General features: G+C 45.0%; 1 protein-coding gene across 1 annotated transcript in view; it reads right to left on the bottom strand.

Annotated features, from left to right (window-relative positions):
• Positions 1-17,280: 17,280 nt before the first annotated feature.
• Positions 17,281-23,184, bottom strand: part of LOC134944016 (uncharacterized) — a 72,663-nt gene continuing 66,759 nt past the window's right edge. Inside the window, exon 5 of the mRNA XM_063932586.1 lies at positions 17,281-18,728. Within this exon, the coding sequence (XP_063788656.1) occupies positions 17,799-18,728 (930 nt within the window). The 3' untranslated portion in view covers positions 17,281-17,798. The remainder of the gene's footprint in view (positions 18,729-23,184) is intronic.

Here is a 23,184-nt window from a genome sequence, read left to right as displayed (position 1 = left end):
GAAGCAGTCTTTGGCTGTGTGTGCCCAGCAGTGCCCCCAGGTGCACCACCATGCCACGAGCAGGGACCAGCGAGAACTTCTTTCAGTTGATGAGCCACCTGTGGGCTTATAGGAATTGGACCGTCAGGTCCAGATGACTGAGGAAAACATCTCGGGAGTTCGCCAGGATCAGCAGGTCATCAAGATACGGTAGGATTCTGATTCCCTGATGGTGGAGAAGGGCCGTCATCGTGGCCATGACCTTGGTGAAGATCCGGGGGGTTGGGGCCAGTCCAACTGGCAGAGCCTGGAATTGATAATGTAGGTTGCCAATAGCAAACCGCAGATATTGCTGATTGCTATATGGCAATAGGTATATGCAGGTAAGCATCCTGTATATCCAGGGACACCATATAGTCTTCGGGTTCCATGGCCAGTACATTAGAGCGCAGCGTTTCCATACGGAATTTGGACACTCTCACAAATTTGTTCAATGATTTGAGGTTGAGTAAAGCCCGGAAGGACCCGTTGGGTTTCGGGACTAGAAACAGGGTCCAATAATATCCCCTTCCTCTCTGGGACAGAGGTACCGGCACTACCACTCCGGAGTCCAGGAGGGATCGCACAACCAGGAGTAGAGCTTGCGCTTTCAATGGATCCGAAGGAATAACCATCGTGCAGAACTGGTGAGGGGGACGTCTCTTGAAAAAGATGGTGTACCCATGAGTGACAACTTCCCGCACCCAGGCTGAAGTGGTCCTTAACCAGATCTAGGCGAATTGCAGAAGTTGGCTTCCCACCCTGGGATCCCCCAGGGGGAGCCCTGCCCATCATGCCGCAGGCTTGTCTTGTTTGGAAGCAGGCTGACGGGCAGCCCAGGATTGTTTAGGTTTGGGCTTAGTGGTTTTGGAAGTACGAGCCTGTCTCAGGTACGCCTGGCCCTTTGCTTTCCCTGGAGGTCAAAAGGAACGAAAAGTGGTACTCTTAGCCTTCGGTGCAGAAACATTAGTACTTGGGAGAAACGCAGTCTTAGCAGTCGCCAAGTCAGTCACAATCCTGTTCAGATTCTCCCCAAATAGGATGTCTCACTTAAAAGGGACTTTTTGGAGTCCAGGTTCACCTTCCAGGACCTCAATCACAGAATTCGGCGAGCCAGTATAGACGTAGTAGACGCCTTGGCCACCATTACACCTGCCTCAGAGGACGCCTCCTGAATATAGTGGGTTTCGGTGGTAATATGAAACAGATATTGTCTGGCAGTGTTAGAAAAGTCCTGAGGTAGCGCTTCCTCTAATAGAAGGTCAAAAGAAAACAAGAAGATTCCCTGTATTGGGCACACTCGGGCTATAATGCTTTCATCAAGTCAAATATCTGTCATGATAGATGACCACAAATTCTAAAATATAACTTTTATTAGGATCTTTTAAAACTTAAGCGAAATATGGTGCATGTGAATAAAGTTGTGAAAAATAATAATAAAGTGAATTAAAAAGCTTAGCCACTGTGATTATTGTGTTTCTTCACTGTCTCCAGTATCTATACAATGTTGCAATATCTGTAGCAATGCTAGCTGCCTTATGTCTGGTAATGATACCTTTGTATCTACAAGTAGATGGCTCCTGTTACGATTTCATTCCGCCACCATTATTTAAAGTTCTATTCCATGTCTGCAGTGTGCGCATCACTGACTAATCATGCATAAGTGGTGACCCATCCTTATGAGTGTCTACTTTTATTTACTAGGGACTTATTATTCTTAGGAGAATTATTATCCTTGTGCTGCTGCTCTCTATATATGAGACATGTAATGTTCAGGGTGCTCTGTTCCATATGGCAGTATACCTTATTTTATGGTTCATGTATCGACACCTGCTATACACACATGTGACGTATTCGCAGAGGCGTCACTAGGGTTGGTGTCACCCGGTATGGTAACTCATGGTGTCACCCCCATGGACCTCCTTCTGTATCACACCACACAGAACCCTTAGTAATGTTTTTGTACTAGTTTTACTTGTAAATCATAATTCCCGTGTATATATTCCGTGCTCTAACTGGCGCAACATTTATAACGTGCTCTACCTGGCGCAATGTGTATAACGTGCTCTACCTGGCGCAACATTTATAACGTGCTCTACCTGGCGCAATGTGTATAACGTGCTCTACCTGGCGCATTGTGTATAACGTGCTCTACCTGGCGCATTGTGTATAACGTGCTCTACCTGGCGCATTGTGTATAACGTGCTCTACCTGGTGCAATGTGTATAACATGCTCTACTTGGCTCAATGTGTTTAATGGGCTCTACCTGGCGCATTGTGTATAACGTGCTCTATCTGGCGCAATGTGTATAACGTGCTCTACCTGGTGCAATGTGTATAACATGCTCTACTTGGCTCAATGTGTTTAATGTGCTCTACCTGGCGCATTGTGTATAACGTGCTCTATCTGGCGCAATGTGTATAACGTGCTCTACCTGGTGCAATGTGTATAACATGCTCTACTTGGCTCAATGTGTTTAATGGGCTCTACCTGGCGCATTGTGTATAACGTGCTCTATCTGGCGCAATGTGTATAACGTGCTCTACCTGGTGCAATGTGTATAACATGCTCTACTTGGCTCAATGTGTTTAATGGGCTCTACCTGGCGCATTGTGTATAACGTGCTCTATCTGGCGCAATGTGTATAACGTGCTCTACCTGGTGCAATGTGTATAACATGCTCTACTTGGCTCAATGTGTTTAATGTGCTCTACCTGGCGCATTGTGTATAACGTGCTCTATCTGGCGCAATGTGTATAACGTGCTCTACCTGGTGCAATGTGTATAACATGCTCTACTTGGCTCAATGTGTTTAATGGGCTCTACCTGGCGCATTGTGTATAACGTGCTCTATCTGGCGCAATGTGTATAACGTGCTCTACCTGGTGCAATGTGTATAACATGCTCTACTTGGCTCAATGTGTTTAATGTGCTCTACCTGGCGCATTGTGTATAACGTGCTCTATCTGGCGCAATGTGTATAACGTGCTCTACCTGGTGCAATGTGTATAACATGCTCTACTTGGCTCAATGTGTTTAATGGGCTCTACCTGGCGCATTGTGTATAACGTGCTCTATCTGGCGCAATGTGTATAACGTGCTCTACCTGGTGCAATGTGTATAACATGCTCTACTTGGCTCAATGTGTTTAATGTGCTCTACCTGGCGCATTGTGTATAACGTGCTCTATCTGGCGCAATGTGTATAACGTGCTCTACCTGGTGCAATGTGTATAACATGCTCTACTTGGCTCAATGTGTTTAATGTGCTCTACCTGGCGCATTGTGTATAACGTGCTCTATCTGGCGCAATGTGTATAACGTGCTCTACCTGGTGCAATGTGTATAACATGCTCTACTTGGCTCAATGTGTTTAATGGGCTCTACCTGGCGCATTGTGTATAACGTGCTCTATCTGGCGCAATGTGTATAACGTGCTCTACCTGGTGCAATGTGTATAACATGCTCTACTTGGCTCAATGTGTATAACATGCTCTACTTAGCTCAATGTGTTTAATGTGCTCTACCTGGCGCATTGTGTATAACGTGCTCTATCTGGCGCAATGTGTATAACGTGCTCTACCTGGTGCAATGTGTATAACATGCTCTACTTGGCTCAATGTGTTTAATGGGCTCTACCTGGCGCATTGTGTATAACGTGCTCTATCTGGCGCAATGTGTATAACGTGCTCTACCTGGTGCAATGTGTATAACATGCTCTACTTGGCTCAATGTGTTTAATGTGCTCTACCTGGTGCATTGTGTATAACATGCTCTACCTGCTGCATTGTATATAATGTGCTCTACCTGGCGCATTGTGTATAACGTGCTCTACCTGGTGCAATGTGTATAATGTGCTCTACCTGGTGCAATGTGTATAATGTGCTCTACCTGGTGCAATGTGTATAACGTGCTCTATCTGGCGCAATGTGTATAACGTGCTCTACCTGGTGCAATGTGTATAATGTGCTCTACCTGGTGCATTGTGTATAACATGCTCTACCTGCTGCATTGTATATAATGTGCTCTATCTGGCGCAGTGTGTATAACGTGATCTACCTGTCGCATGTGTAAAAAATAATAATGTGTAATATTATATATATATATATATATATATATACATACACACACTTTAAAAAAAATAATAATACAGGATTATATTGAAATTAACCATTTGTTTGTACAAACAAATGGTACTAATTTCAATAAAATCCATGTTTACTTCAGGAAAAAAATTTAATTAATTGACTATATAATATTTTTTTTTACTGTAAATACTAACTTATTATTGAAGTTTCCACAAACGAATTGCAGCCAGCCAAGGAGTGACAGCAGGAGGTTGAGAATGAGCCTGAGGTGCGCAACCAACTTCAAGGCAGACCCTACGACCCTAGGCTCCCTGTAGTAAATGCAGCACTGAGATGAGCAGCACTAACCTCCTCCCACTTCTCCCTCCCAGCAGTGCAAGCGGGCGAGCGGCGGCGTGATGACGTCACGGGACTTGCATGATGAAGACGTGATCATGTGTATGGACCCGGCCACGGCGGAGTCTCCCAGCCGGGAGGAAGGTATGCAATCATAATTGTGCTGTAGTGGAGTCTTCTTGTTGCAGGCGGGGATGTAGGATTTTGAGTTGATGGGGGCGCGATCGTAACTGTTGTGCTTGGTGCCAGACGGCAAACAGAGCACTACAGTTACGATCGTACCCCCGTCGACTCAAAATCCTACACCCCCGCCTGCAACAAGAAGACTCCACTACGGCACAGTTTTAATCGCATACCATCCACCCCCTCCCGGCTGGAAGACTCCGCAGCGGCACAGTTACAATTGCTCCCCCAATGCCTCCCCCGCCCCGCTGACTGAAAGTCACACACCCCGCCTGGAAGACTCCGCCGGGTCCGTGCTGTGTGACAGTGTCATGAAGCAGGGGATGCAGCAGGTGTGAGTGTGCAGCTTAATTTGGTGTCACCCCATTGAAGGGTGACACCCGGGTGCGGGCCGCACCCCCCGCACCCGCCTCATGACGCCACTGCGTATTCGGAAGATGTATCACATTCCAAGTAAATTTTTCAGTGCACTTATTGACATTAGAGCAGTTGTTTTATTGTTAGAATTACAATGCTCTTATTCAATGTGGTTTTGATCCACATTTATTCATTTATATGTCCACACCAATCACATGCACATGTGTGAGATGTATTATGGGGTTTTATGACACATAAACCGACTGGTACACCCACGCTGTCACTAGAGCGTCCACAGCTATCGCCTGAGGGTCCCTTGACCTGGCGCAATATCTTTTTAGCTTTTTGTTGAGGCGGGACGCCATCATGTCCACCTGTGGCCTTTCCCAACGATTTACAATCAGCTGGAAGACTTCTGGATGAAGTCCCCACTCTCCCGGGTGAAGATCGTGTCTGCTGAGGAAGTCTGCTTCCCAGTTGTCCACTCCCGGAATGAACACTGCTGACAGTGCTATAACGTGATTTTCCGCCCATCGGAGAATCCTTGTGGCTTCTGCCATCGCCACCCTGCTTCTTGTGCCGCCCTGTCGGTTTACATGGGCGACCGCCGTGATGTTGTCTGACTGAATCAGCACCGGCTGGTTTTGAAGCAGGGGTTTTGCCTGACTTTGTAAATGACCCTTAGTTCCAGAATATTTATGTGTAGGGAAGCTTCCTGACTCGACCATTGTCCTTGGAAGTTTCTTCCCTGAGTGACTGCCCCCCAACCTCGGAGGCTTGCATCCGTGGTCACCAGGACTCAGTCCTGTATGCTGAATCTGCGGCCCTCGAGAAGATGAGCACTCTGCAGCCACCACAGCAGAGACACTCTGGCCCTCGGGGACAGGGTGATCAGCCGATGCATCTGAAGATGCGATCCGGACCACTTGTCTAACAGATCCCACTGAAAGATCCGTGCATGGAACCTGCCGAATGGAATTGCCTCGTAAGAAGCTACCATCTTTCCCAGGACTCGCGTGCAGTGATGCACCGACACCTGTTTTGGTTTTAGGAGGTCTCTGACCAGAGATGACAACTCCTTGGCCTTCTCCTCTGGGAGAAACACCTTCTTCTGTTCTGTGTCCAGAATCATACCCAGGAACAGCAGACGCGTCGTAGGAACCAGCTGCGACTTCGGGATATATTTAGAATCCAGCCGTGCTGTTGTAGCACTTCCTGAGATAGTGCTACTCCGACCAACAACTGCTCCCTGGACCTCACCTTTATAAGGAGATCGTCCAAGTACGGGATAATTATAACTCCCTTTTTTCGAAGGAGTATCATCATTTCGGCCATTACTTTGGTAAATACCTCGGTGCCGTGGACAGACCAAACGGCAAAGTCTGGAATTGGTAATGGCAGTCCTGTACCACAAAATGGAGGTACACCTGGTGAGGTGGGTAAATGGGGACATGTAGGTAAGCATCCTTGATGTCCAGTGATACCATGTAATCCCCCTCTTCCAGGCTTGCAATAACCGCCCTGAGCGATTCCATTTTGAACTTGAACTTCCTTATATAAGTGTTCAAGGATTTCAAATTTAGAATGGGTCTCACCGAACCGTCTGGTTTCGGTAATACAAACATTGTGGAATAGTAACCCCGTCCCTGTTGAAGGAGGGGAACTTTGATTATCACCTGCTGGAGGTACAGCTTGTGAATTGCCGCCAGTACTACCTCCTTGTCCTGGGGAGTAGCTGGCAAGGCTGATTTGAGGTAACGGCGAGGGGGAGACGTCTCGAACTCCAGCTTGTATCCCTGAGATACCACATGTAGAACCCAGAGATCCACCTGTGAGCGAACCCACTGGTCGCTGAAGTTCCGGAGACGGGCCCCCACCGCACCTGGCTCCACATGTGGAGCCCCAGTGTCATGCGGTGGACTTAGTGGAAGCAGGGGAGGATTTTTGTTCTTGGGAACTGGCTGTATGGTGCAGCTTTTTCCCTCTACCCCTGCCTCTGGGCAGAAAGGACGCGCCTCTAACCCGCTTGCCTTTCTGAGGCCGAAAGGACTGTACTTGATAATACGGTGCTTTCTTAGGCTGTGAGGGAACCTGAGGTAAAAAAGTCGACTTCCCAGCTGTTGCTGTGGATACGAGGTCCGAAAGACCGTCCCCAAACAATTCCTCACCCTTATAAGGCAAAATTTCCATGTGCCTTTTAGAATCAGCATCACCTGTCCACTGCCGAGTCCATAATACTCTCCTGGCAGAAATGGACATCGCATTAATTCTAGATGCCAGCCGGCAAATGTCCCTCTGTGCATCTCTCATATACGTCTTTAATATGCTCTATGGTTAGCAATATAGTGTCCCTGTCAAGGGAATCAATGTTATCAGACAGGGAATCAGACCACGCTGCTGCAGCACTACACATCCATGCTGAAGCAATAGCAGGTCTCAGTATAGTACCTGAGTGTGTATACACAGACTTCAGGATAGCCTCCTGCTTTCTATCTGCAGGTTCCTTTAAGGCGGCCGTATCCTGAGACGGCAGTGCCACCTTTTTTGATAAGCGTGTGAGCGCCTTGTCCACCTTAGGGGATGTCTCCCAGCGTAACCTATCCGTTGGCGGGAAAGGGTACGCCATTAGTAACCGCTTAGAAATCACTAGTTTCTTATCTGGGGAACACCACGCTTCTTCACACAATTAATTTAACTCATCAGATGGGGGAAAAGTCACTGGCTGCTTTTTCTCTCCAAACATAATACCCTTTTCTTTGTGGTAACCGGGTTAATGTCAGAAATGTGCAACACATTTTTCATTGCCGTAATCATGCATCGGATGGCCCTAGTGGATTGTATATTTGTCTCATCCTCGTCGACACTGGAGTCAGACTCCGTGTCGACATCTGTGTCTGCCATCTGAGGTAGCGGGCGTTTTTGAGCCCCTGACGGCCTCTGAGATGCCTGGGCAGGCGCGGGCTGAGATGCCGGCTGTCCCAAAGCTGCGTCATCGAACCTTTTATGCAAGGAGTTGACACTGTCAGTTAATACCTTCCACATATCCATCCACTCAGGTGTCGGCCCCGCAGGGGGCGACATCACACTTATCGGCACCTGCTCCGCCTCCACGTAAGCGTCCTCATCAAACATGTCGACACAGCCATACCGACACACCGCACGCACACACACACACACACACACACACACACACACACACACACACACACACACACAGGGAATGCTCTGACTGAGGACAGGACTCCACAAAGTCCTTTGGGGAGACAGAGAGAGAGTATGCCAGCACACACCAGAGCGCTATATAACAGAGGTATAGACACTATACACAAAGTGAATTTTCCCCCTATAGCTGCTTATATCACAATTTGCGCCTAAATTTATGTGCCCCCCTCTCTTTTTTACCCTTTCTGTAGTGTATACTGCAGGGGAGAGCCTGGGGAGCGTCCTTCCAGCGGAGCTGTGAAGAGAAAATGGCGCTGGCTGTGCTGAGGGAGATAGCCCCGCCCCTTCAACGGCGGGCTTCTCCCGCTTTTTATATCATTAATGGCGGGGGTTTCTGCACATATACAGTGTTAAACACTGTATTATGTGCTTTTTATTGCCAAAAGGTATATTAATTGCTGCCCAGGGCGCCCCCCCCCCCCCCCCCAGCGCCCTGCACCCAGAGCGTGTGGTGTGCTGTGGGAGCAATGGCGCACAGCTGCTGTGCTGTGCGCTACCTTATTGAAGACCGAAGTCTTCAGCCGCCGATTTCCTCCGGTTTCTTCCGTCTTCTGGCTCTGCAAGGGGGGCGGCGGCGCGGCTCCGGGAACGGACGATCGAGGTCGGGCCCTGTGTTCGATCCCTCTGGAGCTAATGGTGTCCAGTAGCCTAGAAGCACAAGCTAGCTGCGAGCAGGTAGGTTTGCTTCTCTCCCCTAAGTCCCACGTAGCAGTGAGTCTGTTGCCAGCAGATCTCACTGAAAATAAAAAACCTAACAAATACTTTTCTTTTTAGTGAACTCAGGAGAGCCCACTAAGTGCATCCAGCTCAGGCCGGGCACAGATTCTAACTGAGGTCTGGAGGAGGGGCATAGAGGGAGGAGCCAGTGCACACCAGATGTAGTACCTAATCTTTTCTTTAAAGAAGTGCCCAGTCTCCTGCGGAGCCCGTCTATTCCCCATGGTCCTTACGGAGTACCCAGCATCCGCTAGGACGTCAGAGAAACTACATATATATTTATATGTATATATAGATATAACAATGCACAATAGATACTGGATGTATATCTCAGAATACTTACACTAAATGGAGGTCATTCCGAGTCGTTCGCTCGGAAAATTTCTTCGCATCGCAGCGTTTTTCCGCTTAGTGCGCATGCGCAATGTCCGCACTGCGACTGCGCCAAGTAAATTTGCTATGAAGTTTGGATTTTTACTCACGGCTTTTTCTTCGCTCAGGCGATCGTAGTGTGATTGACAGGAAATGGGTGTTACTGGGCGGAAACAGGCCGTTTTATGGGCGTGTGGGAAAAACGCTACCGTTTCCGGAAAAAACGCGGGAGTGGCTGGAGAAACGGAGGAGTGTCTGGGCGAACGCTGGGTGTGTTTGTGACGTCAAACCAGGAACGATAAGCACTGAACTGATCGCAGATGCCGAGTAAGTCTGAAGCTACTCTGAAACTGCTACGAGATGTGTAATCGCAATATTGCGAATCTTTCGTTCGCAATTTTAAGAAGCTAAGATTCACTCCCAGTAGGCGGCGGCTTAGCGTGTGCAATACTGCTAAAATCGCCTTGCGAGCGAACAACTCGGAATGAGGGCCAATATTCAGCTAAAAGTACACTTGTTCTTAACTAACACTGTCTAAAATGACATATAGAATACTTAAGTGACTGTGTGTGAATGCACAGCGCTGATGAGGCAGGCGGATTTACAGAGGAGACATTGCCCTGCAGTCCCGGAGATCAGCCGCAGCTACTTGTGTAAAGATGGCACCCAAATCTCTGTCAGGGAGTGAGGGAGAGTGTGAAGCAGCTCCAGGGGGCGGGAACACCAGCAGTAGATAGCACCCGGAGCTGGGGGAGGGGCTACAGTCAAGTGCCATATCCCCTATGCTGGTCCTCACCACGGGGTACTGTGGAGCCTTGTTAAAAGGATTTTTGTGAAATCCGACCTGTGCTCCCTGTCCTGGTGGATATAGTGGGGTCCACGCCAGCGTCGCAGTCCGTCTCCTAAGGCCACGACCGGAACGCGATTTCAGTGGGTCCCACCTGGGGGACTCTCTTACCTCCTCCCAAAGAAGCATTCACGGGATCCTGAAGAGCGCCGGGTACTCAGCCAGCGAGAGTATGCGGCATTGCTGGGGAGGTGTTGGAGCCGCAGCACAGTATGTCACTTGTACATAAAAGTGCAGCCCCCCCTGTTAAGTGACCTGCTCTGCAGGCAACAACTTACAAAGTGAGCTCCAGTGTCTGGAGGCGGGGTTCTCGAGGAGGCCATGAAATGCATCCCGGGAACAGCTTTAGCCTGTTGGTGCCTCTGGATCAAGATCCAACTCTACACCCCGATGTATTCCCTGTGGAACACAGTGTACCCCGCTGCAGAAATATATATATATATATATATATATATATATATATATATGACACACATGGGGCCTAATTCAAACTGGATCGCTGCAACGGCAGTGATCGCAGTTTGAAGCCATTTGTGGATTGCGTTCGTGGAGCGGGCGCACCCCTGGAGCCCAGTGAGGTGCTAACAGCATCTCAGGGTTGCGATCACCTCTGACTGATTGACAGGCAGAGGTGGTTGCGAAGCGGGAGGGGGTGTGCCAAGGGCGTTAGAATGCCGTTGGCGGGGCGCAGTACGAACAATGCAGGCATGACATTACACGCATCCGCTGAGATCCGGGACGCAGCGGATAACCACCTGCCAGCGCACAGGAGATGCGCTGGCAGAGAGCTATTTAACGGGTGCAAAAGTGCAATGCTTTTGCACCCTTGCAGGGGGTGGAGGGCCTGACATGCAGGGGCGGACTAGTCCTGTGCTGGGCGTCCCCCCATATGTCAGAGAAACTGATCGTAGATGTGCTCAATTTAGCACATTTACGATCAGATCTGAATTACCCTCATAACACCCCACACTCACAACACACACACTGTACATACATATAAACAAACACACATATACCCCGGGCTGGGACAAGGAGACTGGTGGCCTGGGTCACTGTAGATTCGAATGTCAGCATTCATTATAGAGGGAGCTGTTGTCACTGAACATGCGCAACAGCTCCCATGCTCCTTTGGGTATATTCCGTGTAGAGAGCTCTGACGTCCAGAGCTCCCTGCTGCATCAGCTGTGATCGTGATTTTGATCGCGGTTTGTATTGAGATGGAGACAGAGCTGTCCCCGTTTCTGCAAACCAGAAATCGGGTGATCGGGTGGGGGGGGGGGGGGGGGGGGTTCTGGGCACACAGAAACCCCCCTGCGTGCCCCACTGCAGCAATGGGAAAAATTAACGGTGGTGCAAGATGGAATTGTCCTTGGGCCCTTCCCACCCACCTTATGTTTGATATAAAAAAGGACATGCAAAGTTTAACAAACCAAGCCCTTCATCGACAGGGAAACTGCATGAATCACAGGGTTAGATGCACGTGAAGAAATCGCACTAGGGTACAGCGCACCAAATAGTACACAAATAATAGAAATGAACAATATATTTTTTAATGTAACTTGCAGCTCCTTTCAAACTGTCTAAATTACAGGGTTAGGTGCATGTGAAGAAAGCACTTTAGGGTACAGCAAAACAAACAGTACAAGCAATAGAACTTTACTATATTTCTTTTATAACTTGCAGCTCCTTTCAAACTGCATGAATCACAGGGTTTATAGATGCACGTGAAGAAAGCGCAATAGAGTACAGCGCACCAAATAGTACAATAGAACTTTACTATAGTCTTATATTTTTTAGCTTGCAGTTCGCAGATCCACTGATGGAATCTCAGGGCTTACAGATACATACGTGAACACAGTGCAATAGGATAAAGCACTGCAGTGCAAACAGTACAAACAAATAAACAATAGCTATATATATATATATATATGTGCAATAGGTAAACTCCGGCACTCCAGTCCTCCACCTCAGGGTGTACCTTGCTCAGGTGCCTTCCCCCAGGGAACCAGTCCCTGACCAAAACATTTTTATGTAGGTGTTAGGATGGGGGTAAGGTGAACACATGTAGGAGAGTTTAGTTAAATGCTGCTCATATTTATTTCCACAGGTTTTAAGAATGTATTTATTGTATTGTAGTTTATTGTGTTTATGATATATTTTTAAGTGTGTGAAATAGATGTGGGCTTTGTAATATCATGGAACACGGAAATTCATGTGTGCACTTGTTTCTCCCCCCCCCCCAGCGTTGCCATGGTCACGCGGCCAGCAAGGTACCGTGACGTCACTTCCGGCCACGGGATGCACACAGAATGCCGGAAAGGAAGTGCGGCTGGCGTGGCTGCGGCCGGCGCTGGCGGGGAGACCGAAAGGAGGAGGGGGGTAAGTGTGTATTTAAGTTTCACTGTTGCACTGTGTGTTTGTCCTGAAGACGGGGAGGTGGTCCCCGAAACGTTGACCTCACGAATAGAAGTTTTTCACTGATTTCAAAGCCTCTGAGTGCCGCCTCTTATTTTTTCAAGTTGTACATGTCAGGGACTGGTTCCCTGGGGAAGGCACCTGAGAAAGGTACACCCTGAAGGGGAGGACTGGAGTGCCGGAGTTTACCTATTGCATACGTATAGTCCTTGCACGCCGTGCAGGCGTAAAGGACTACTCAAGGCACCCAGTACACATTTTTTTCAACAACAGACCACCCTGCTTCATCAGGTCTTTTTTTTCCTATTAGCACCAGCACTTTGTTTGCACGGTTTTGCACATCAATACTGCACAAGCACGGAGGCACTTTGATAACTGATAAAGATGGCTACGACTGCACAAGAAAGTGGAGATTTTACCTCATTCCTACTCCATTGCAATACATATGATACATTAAGTATGTGGAAGCAGAGAGAATCTTGCATAAAGAACCGGCATTCACAGAGTCCGTTACACCCTCTGGTGAGGACGTCCAGCGAGAGTTGTTCCGCCTGAAAAAACGCGAATTAGATTATCTATATCACAGCCGGACTTTATCTGATTATTACCGAGCGATACAGTTACAGAGAGGCTTCAGGGTCCACAATGTTCCTACGATTGGGCGACACAGTATAGAATTTTGCAGGAAATGGATCGCTGTTTTAAATAAATGTTCCATGGACTTGGTTTTACTAGTGGTGGAGGAATTCACTAAGGAGTTGGAGAAAACCAGGGATAATATACATAAATTTGAGATGGAACATGCATCGGTTCTAGCCCTGGAACAGTCTAAAACCTGGATGGTAAAGCTTGAGGAGCAGGTGGAGCAATATAAAAACAACCTCATAAAATTTAAGAAAGAAAAACTACGAAAGGTACAGATGGATTATACCCAACATCGAGTGTACTCCTGGTTGGGTAATACCAATATGGAAAACATCAGGAGGAAACCCACCCGCAATGTGAGGTTCAGAAGCAGGAGCAGAGAATATAACACCTCGGCAAGTAATTCAGAGGAAGCCAATACATCCTCAGCTACGTCCGTAAGTGAGAGAACCCCTTTAGGGGTAAACACCCGGGCGGTGGTGGCAGCTTGGGGAGGAAAAGGAGGCAAACGCGACGGGGAGGACAAAATCAAAGACAAAGGCAAGACCAAAACCACCAAGGGGAAGACACGCTAATCTTTAATTTGTCCTCGACCCCCCTCACCCCCGAAGAGGTGAGTGTACTCAATAAGGGGTTATCATATGTCCCTACTAATTTTGGTGATGAATTTGGATGGACTGTTGATACATTTAAATTACATCGTACCTTAAAAATTAAAGAACATTTCATCAAGATTCCACCTGTTAAAGATAAAATTGCATTACCACCGAGAATACAGAGGCTGGGGCCCAAGTCACGTTTTGATTCTATAACTCAAAATGCATCCCTGAAAACCTTTCATAGGATGCTGGAAACAGCAGGAAGGAAACAGGGTCTCGGAGATACCACAATTTACAGAGAGAAGAACGTGCGGCTTTGAAGGGACTTGGTAACCGTAAAGATATTGTTATTCGCAATGCGGATAAGGGAGGGGCGGTAGTGGTGCAGGATGTTGCAGAGTACAAGGCTGAGTGTCACAGACTCTTGAGTGACCAGGACACTTACTGTAGATTCAGTTCTGATCCATCACAAAAGTACAGAATGCAATTGGTGAATTTGTTACAGGAGGCGCAGGATGCGGGGGTTATAACAGCAGATATAGCTAAAAGGTTGTGCCCAGAATACCCGATTACACCTATTTTTTACACGATCCCCAAGATACACAAGGACGCACAGAGGCCTCCGGGTAGACCGATAATATCGGCTCGGGGTCTCTGTGCGAACTAGTGGCAGTGTACTTGGATACTTACCTGCAGCCGTGTATTCAGAGCACAGCCTCCCATCTTAAGGATTCCAGTATGTTACTTAGAAAGTTTTTGTCCATCAAGGAAGTACCAGGTGATGTAATACTGGCAACACTAGACGTCACAAGCCTGTATACTTGCATACCACTTGCACAGGGGTTACAGGCGGTGAGACGGTTGATTACAGGTAATGTGCATTACGGGGGACCAGATGTAGATTTTTCATGTCTCTGTTAGAATTTACCTTAACCCATAACTTTTTCATCTTTGACGGAGGTTATTACAGGCAGAAAACGGGGTGTGCCATGGGATCTTCGGTGGCACCCTCGTTTGCAAACTCCTATATGTGGGAGGTAGAGAGAGAGCTGTTTTTTGCGGAGAAGGAAGTGGCAGATTGTCTATTTATTTATTATCGTTATATAGACGATCTATTGCTGTTTTGGAAGGGTACAGAACAGGCATTGGATAGTTTGGTGAAGACACATAATGCCACAACCAGCCCTATTAAATTTACCAGTACATGCAGTAAAACAGAAATCTGTTTTTTGGATATCTGTATCAGAATCCAAGATCAGCAGATTGTTACGGGGCTGTACAAAAAACCTACAGACCGCAACACCATGCTGAGACACGATGGCTTTCATCCCCCAGCAACAGTTAAAGGCCTCCCTTATTCGCAGTTCCTACGCGTATGTAGAGTATATAGCGATAGGAACGAGATGTTAATACAATTGGATGAGATAGAACAGAGATTCCTCCAGAGAGGATATCCTCTGAGATTGTTGAGAGCAGCCAGATCGAAAGCTGTAGACAAAAACAGAGAGGATTTACTACAACCATCTACGGTAAAGGAGATGTCCAAAGTTATTCCATGGGTCAATGAGTTTTCAACAAAAAGTGAGGGCATTAAACAGAAGGTGAGAAAATTATGGCCGATGGTCACTTCTGACCCGGATTTAAAAATCTTTCAGGATAAAAGATTAATGCCTAGTTACAGGAGGGGCAGAAGTATTAGGGATATCGTGGTCAAAACAGACATGTCTAAATTAAAAATAACCCCGACAAATTTCCTGACACGTAAAAACGGATGCCACAAGTGCACTGGCTGTACTACATGTTCACAAATGTCACCTGGAGATAATATTGCCCATCCATACACAGGGAAGAAATTCCCAATCAGATGGCCGTTAACATGTAGTACGAAATTTGTTGTGTAGGCCATTATATGCCCATGCGGGTGCTATTATATTGGCAAAACTGAGTGCCAGTTCAAGACGAGGATGGCCCAACATAGGCAGGCAATCCGTAATGCATTAGCCACAGGCAGTGGAGATCAGCCAGTGGCCAGGCACTTTTTGGAAAATAGGCATGGGATGGCAACATTCAAGCACAGGATCATAGATCACGTGCCGGAACTACCTAGGGGTGGAAACAGAGGACAACAGTTACAACAGGTGGATTCACAGGTTAAGCACCATGAAACCGGGTGGTTTAAATGACTGCTTGGGACTTATCAATTTCTTGTAAGGAACAAGCAGCAACATGCACTTTAAAAGAGCCCCTACACTCACAGAATGCCATACATATAGTAAAAAATAGATGATATAAATGGAGTGGTTTGAGTGGGATGAGGAGAGGTAGTAAGGCAGTTCAATAGCCTGAGATAGATATGTATTATTGAGAGAAAGGGTATTCATCACAAGGAATTATATATAATGCACAGTTTTAGTATTCACAGCAGTTTAGATGTGGGTTAGTGCACAAATACACTACGTATCATACATCCTGGCATTAATTAATTAATGTGATGCACAGGTCTTAATTACAAAAACGTTTTTATGTAGGTGTTAGGATGGGGGTAAGGTGAACACATGTAGGAGAGTTTAGTTAAATGCTGCTCATAGTTATTTCCACAGGTTTTAAGGATGTATTTATTGTATTGTAGTTTATTGTGTTTATGATATATTTTTAAGTGTGTGAAATAGATGCGGGCTTTGTAATATCATGGAACACGGAATTTCATGTGTGCACTTGTTTCTCCCCCCCCCCAGCGCTGCCATGGTCACGCGGCCAGCAAGGTACCGTGACGTCACTTCCGGCCACGGGATGCACACAGAATGCCGGACAGGAAGTGCGGCTGGCGTGGCTGCGGCGGGCGCTGGCGGGGAGACCGAAAGGAGGAGGGGGGTAAGTGTGTATTTAAGTTTCACTGTTGCACTGTGTGTTTGTCCTGAAGACGGGGAGGTGGTCCCCGAAACGTTGACCTCACGAATAGAAGTTTTTCACTGATTTCAAAGCCTCTGAGTGCCGCCTCTTATTTTTTCAAGTTGTGTGTATGTGTATATATATATATATACACATATATATATATATAATTTTTTTATTTTTTCTATTTTCAACTTGCAGTTCGCAGATCACTGAGTGGACTCAGAGGGCTTCTAGATGCGCATGAACACAGCACACCAAATAGTTCAGATTACTATGAAATTGCAGCTCAATTGCAATTTCACAGTGATCACATCGCTGGGCGGGAGTTTGCATGCTGCGCTGCCTTGCCCTGCGATGGGCGGCCCCCAGCATGCGAGCAAAAGGATTGCGAGCAAAAGGATTGTAAATTCTGCTGTTTTGCTGAATTTACAATATGTACTGAGTAATGTCCCAAGTGCAGTATGACGTCATATTATTTACAAATAATATATTGATGGGAACAAAGTAGAACACTGTAACTAGATTATGCTGTGTATATTTTGAAAATAAGTATGTTTAATAGGAAAATTATAACTGAAGTTTCGAATGATTTTATTTTTTTTCAAACACAATGGACTATATTGTTTTATGAAGCAGTACCTTTTTTAAGCCGTCGATTCCCAGTGGGTTGGAGGTGAAAACTGAGAATGGTTCTCTCAGTCAGTCTGAAGCCCTGCATGCTGTATACTGACTTTGAGAGACGGTTTCAATTTTCCCCTCCAACCCTCCGGTAAGATCTCATTTACAAAATAACACCCGTTGTCTTCTATTCCACTATATGAATTCCTAATCCTGGAATCTAATGCTTTGTGCAGGTTTGGAGTGGTCATACACTAGAGACATCAATTTATCTGCCAGACTGCTCAAAAACAATTATGAAAAAGCAAATAATGACAGGCTTTATTCCACAAATGTCTGCATTTTTTTAACCCTTTTTTTTTGCTTAAATCCAGGCAGATAAATTATTTGTGTCCACAAACATATTACAGTTTAAATGCTAATGACAATTCCCTGTAAACACATCTTTAGCTCAGTGTCACTGGTTGTATGCAGTATTAATCATCAGTCCTAATTCAGTTGCTGGCTACTGTCACTGTCACTCTCAGAAGAACTGGATCTGTGATACTGAGGGCGGGGACGTCTACCACCATGCTTCACAGTCCGTTGTCTTTGCTTGCTGATAAATTTGACATTTCTTCCAGTGCTGTATTTTTTCAAAGGTTCTTTCCCATTCACTTTAGACTTGTCAGGTTTCTTATTTCCTTTATCCTTACTTCTTGAAACAGTTTTTGTTGGTTTTGCCCTGCCTTTTGCGCTGACAGTAGGGTTTACTGTGTTTTGCTCTATCGTTGCATTTCCAACAGTAGCAGGGATGCTCATTGTGGAATACAAAAAGTCTTTATTTGTTGTATGTTGTGTCACAAGATCATCTATGTATTTGGATGCGTTTCCACACAGTCCATCAGTGCATCCAAGGGTTCTATTGAATTCATCATTATTAGAGGGAAAATATACATTTGGGACTTGTAAGCCTGAATCACTGTCATTGTACGCTAGAATGTCAGTAAGCGTGCTTCCGTCTGCACTATAATAGCCATTATCAGAATGCTCATTGGTCTTACGCACCTCTCTGTTGTGTGTTGTTTCAGCTTGGCTTCCTCCTGTGAGTATATATCCTAGAGCACTGTCTCCATACATTTCAGAATCATCCTGTGCAACAGTTACCTGCCCATTAATTGGATCAAAATCCAAATCAGGCATATAAATGCTGCTCTGAGTACTTCTCAAAGGCTTTTCTGAAGATATTGAAAAAGTACTTTTCTCTGTGTCCACTACCTCTGTGGTTTCATTGATGAAATCACTCTGTATGTCAGACATCCGAATCTTCTCAAATGTATTTGCAGGTGTATTGGCTTCAGGAATTGTGTCTTCATATTGTTCTCCATCACCTATGTGTAGATTTTTCATAGTTGTGTATTCAGCATTTTCATCTTTCATCTACATTATATGGAAAAAAAAGTTTTGTCAAGATACAAATGCTTTCATACAGTAATCTCAGGTAATAAAATTGATAGGCTAACACACAAAGGGCCAAATTCAAATAAGGGGACTTTGCCTCAATCAGCTTACTTTGAGTCAAAAACTTGCACTTGTGAGTTTTTGATATTCACTTAGCAATCTGTGTCAGTTTAACACAGTTGTTAAAGGGAATTAAAGTGGACTTTTGGTACGCACCTTGTGACCAGGTGATAATGTGGGAAAAAACATCTAATATTTCCCACTCTTCTCACTCTTCCATCTCTGATGTCATATTTTTCTACACTCCACCCTTCCTCTTCGTTCTGCTAATGCATGCCGCCTCTCCTGCCAACTGATTACTTCCTTCCATTCCTACCTACATGATTTTGCACACGCTGCTCCCTATCTCTGGAATTCTTTACCTCTCCCCATCCGACCCTCCACCTCTCTACAAAACTTTAAACGGGCTCTCAAGACCCACTTCTTCACCAAACCCAGCCAACAGTCCTCCTAACCCTCTTGTCCATGCTCACAGTCTACTCCCCCTGTATCACCCCGGTCTGTTAGTCCTTCATCTTTTAGATTGTAAGCTCACAAGAGCAGGGCACTCTCCCCTCATGTGAGAAAGAAAGAAAGAAAGAAAGCCCTTGCGAGTTGGAGTCCGCCAGGTGAGGATGCCGGAAGCCCCGGTGGGTTGGCGCAGAGCCGGCCCTAACCAATATGATGCCCTAGGCAAGATTTTGGCTGGTGCCCCCTAGCACCACCGCTAGTTCCGCCTCTGACCTTGCACCTCTTTCCCAGCACCATCACCCCTCATCCATAGCAGTCCTTATTTTGGGGTTTGTACTCCCTATATTTTAAATAGGAACAGTTTGCACATTTGGCGCACACAGCCCAAAAAGGGGTGTGTTTCTGCTGGCAAGGGGCAAGGCCACACAATAGTAACCCCAATTTCAATTACGCCACACAGAACTGCAACTTTATCCACATTTGATCATGCGATAGTGTTCCTAATTCATATTACATCCCTCAGCAGTATCACTTTATCTTATAAACGTTACTCCTCACAGTAGAGCCCCTTACTCACATTACATCAAACTGAATTGCTCCTTATTCACATTACACCACACACTATTGCTCTTTATTCACATTAGACGACACAGTAGTGCCCTTTCTATATGCAACGCCACATAGTAGAGCACCTTATACACATAATGCCCCTTACACATATGATACACATTATTAATGTCCTTAATATAAACATAATGCGCCTTACACATTATGACAACCTTTATTAATGTCCTTTTACATGTAATGTCCCTTACACATTTGCTGCACATTATTAATGCCCTTATACACATAATGACACACATAGTGCCCCCTACACATTTGCTGCACATTATTAGTGCCCCTATACACATAATGACACACATACAGTAGTACCCTGTTACACATATGCCGCACATTATTAATGCCCTTATACACATAATGACACACATAGTGCCCCTTACACATATGTTGCACATTATTAATTCATTTTTACATTACACACATAATGCTCCTTACACATATTCCGAATACTACTGCACAACCAACCTACTCACATGCACACAACACTCACACTGCCACTAACACTGTGACCTCTGCCTCTGCTTGAATACAGATGTGTCCTCATAAATCATGCCTCAATGCTAACATCGGGCACTTTTTTTTATGAAAATGCATCTTATTTGCATTGCTATGTGGCTAGGATGCACAAGCAGCTTCTGCTGATGAAAGTGATATGCAGCATGCCTATATACTGTGTGAGACTGTGGCTGTATCTGCATACGTATGAAATGCTACAGAAAGAATATAGGCATGCCGCATATCATTTTAATCAGCAGAAGCTGCTGATGCCCCTAGGCATATCAAATGCCCTAGGCAATTGCCTAGTTTGCCTATGCCTATGGCCGGCTCTGGGTTGGCGCTTGCCAGGCGAAGACGCCAGGAGACCTGGTGAGAAAGAAAGAAAACATCCAACATGCAAAGAAATGAATTACACATAAGTTTTAAATATTTATATTGATATTAGTATTTCTTTTTTTTTCACAGCCTGATTGTGGTTTCTTCAGGTAGTGGAGTGGGAAAGATATTTCTAAAGAGTCAAATAAAATAGTAAAATGTTCATGCTTAATCACCCATTCATAATCATAAGTGTAACTATAAAACTAGTTGCTGCTCTGAAAAGAAGATAGAATGGGAAGTCCAATATTTTTAAGGAACCACTTAAATAGGAATTGGTTTAATGTTCTAACATGCATTTTTCATACTGCACCAGTTAGTGTTTTAGGTTTAGTGCCCTTTAATATACATTCAATAGAAGCATGTTATTTAATTTGTGATTTCAAATAGTATTTTTGGATTCTGTATTTTGCTGGCAGACAAATCTAGAGTGGAATCCAAACATGACAAAAGAAAATAAATTCTGAAATTGGTCAATGCTCTAAGAAACTCTATAATGGTCATGCTGAAACAAATAATGCAAGTAAACAATTAAAATAAAATTGGAGGGGAAAAAAAAGGACAGCATATTTTATATTTAAAAGGGAAAAAAACAACAATTTTCTTAAATGAGATCAAAATGTAATGACTAGCACATTTCCAGGTAGATAGTAGCGGAATAACAGCTGGTGGGGAAAGTGGCTACTGTCAGGCAACAGCATTACAGGTTGAGTATCCCATATCCAAATATTCCGAAATACGGAATATTCCGAAATATGGACTTTTTTGAGTGAGAGTGAGATAGTGAAACCTTTGTTTTTGATGGCTCAATGTACACAAACTTTGTTTAATACTAAAAGTTATTAAAATATTGTATTAAATGACCTTCAGGCTGTGTGTATAAGGTGTATATGAAACATAACTTAATTGTGTGAATGTAGACACACTTTGTTTAATGCACAAAGTTACAAAATATATTGGCTAAAATGACCTTCAGGCTGTGTGTATAAGGTGTATATGTAACATAAATGTATTCTGTGCTTAGACTTGGGTCCCATCACCATGATACCTCATTATGGTATGCAATTATTCCAAAATACGGAAAAATCCGATATCCAAAATACCTCTGGTCCCAAGCGTTTTGGATAAGGGATACTCAACCTGTATCAGACTCCAATAATAAATAAAGCAGTTATTGGCAAATAGTATTTCTGTACAGATACATGCAGAACCTTAACATGACATCTAGGAGTCCTGGGCAAGAGCGAGAACCCCCATAACACCCACACACAGTGGTGACCACCATACAACACATAAAGCAATGCAGTAACCTGTATACCTTGTACTTGTCCTATATTGAGAGTTTGAGACAATATAGGAAATAACTTTTTTTTTCTTGTTATGCTCATTTGTTTATGTACTCTGTAATGGGCGCTGCAGATCCCTTGTGGCACCATATAAATAAAAGATGATAATAATAATAATAATAATAATAATAATAATAAAAAAGGTGAAAGTGTTGGAACATGTTAAAAAAAAAAAAGCTCTGGTACTGTCAGGAGCGTTTTAACAGGGGAGGGGGCCTTTGTGCCTGGGACCTCTGTACGTCGCAGTGGTCTCTGGAATTATACCAGAATCTACTGCGCATGCCCAGGTCTCTGGAAACATGGTACCCGCCATGTTCCGGAGACCAATTTGGCAACTGGGCATGTGCAGCGGCCATTTTGGTGGTGATTTTAGCTGCAACAGTAGCGCCCGACACTGGACTCCAGAAAGCCCTTTTTGTGCTCGCAGCGGCTGCATTTGATGTCATGCAGCTGCCCCAATCACCCCCCCCGTCACGCCCACGGTTTGAGTGCCGCCGCCGCCATTTTCATTGTGCCACCCCGGTTGGATTGCTTTTTGCGTTACAACCTGAATTAGCCCACATGTGCAATATGCAAGTTCAATTACCCTGCATTAACTGTTATGCATCAGCTGGCGGCTGATTGAATTTGTGCCAAAGACAGTCAAGTTGTGGCGGATATTTACTAACGTGTGGTTTTGTTAAACTGCCTGTGTGTTGGTGGTTTAATGTGCTGTTTGTAAATTGTGAGATCTAAAGGCAACCCACAGTATTTCAAAGCACCAGTTCTGAAATTGTCATCCTGATTTTTACACATGGAAAAAATACAAATCCTGCAATGTGTTAAGCTTCTGTGTAGTAAGTTGCAAATTTGTTCTTTATTTTAGCTTGTATTGCTTTAATTAAAAAAAAAAAACTTTTTTTTTTTTTTTTTAAAAAGAAAAAGAAATAAGGCAGCTTATTTAGACATGGTTTTGAGTATGACAGGTGAGATACTGTATCTGCTTGTGGTATCTGACCATTCCGAATAGAATAAAATAAAAAAGTATTTATTAAAGTATTTATTAGGAAGGCAACATTAATTTACTATTGATGAGTGTGATAATA

This window comes from Pseudophryne corroboree, chromosome 1 (genome assembly GCF_028390025.1).
Source record: "Pseudophryne corroboree isolate aPseCor3 chromosome 1, aPseCor3.hap2, whole genome shotgun sequence".
NCBI classification, from domain to species: Eukaryota; Metazoa; Chordata; class Amphibia; order Anura; family Myobatrachidae; genus Pseudophryne; species Pseudophryne corroboree.
Note: the sequence above shows the minus strand (reverse complement) of the source record. Positions and strands in the feature narration are given on the sequence as shown.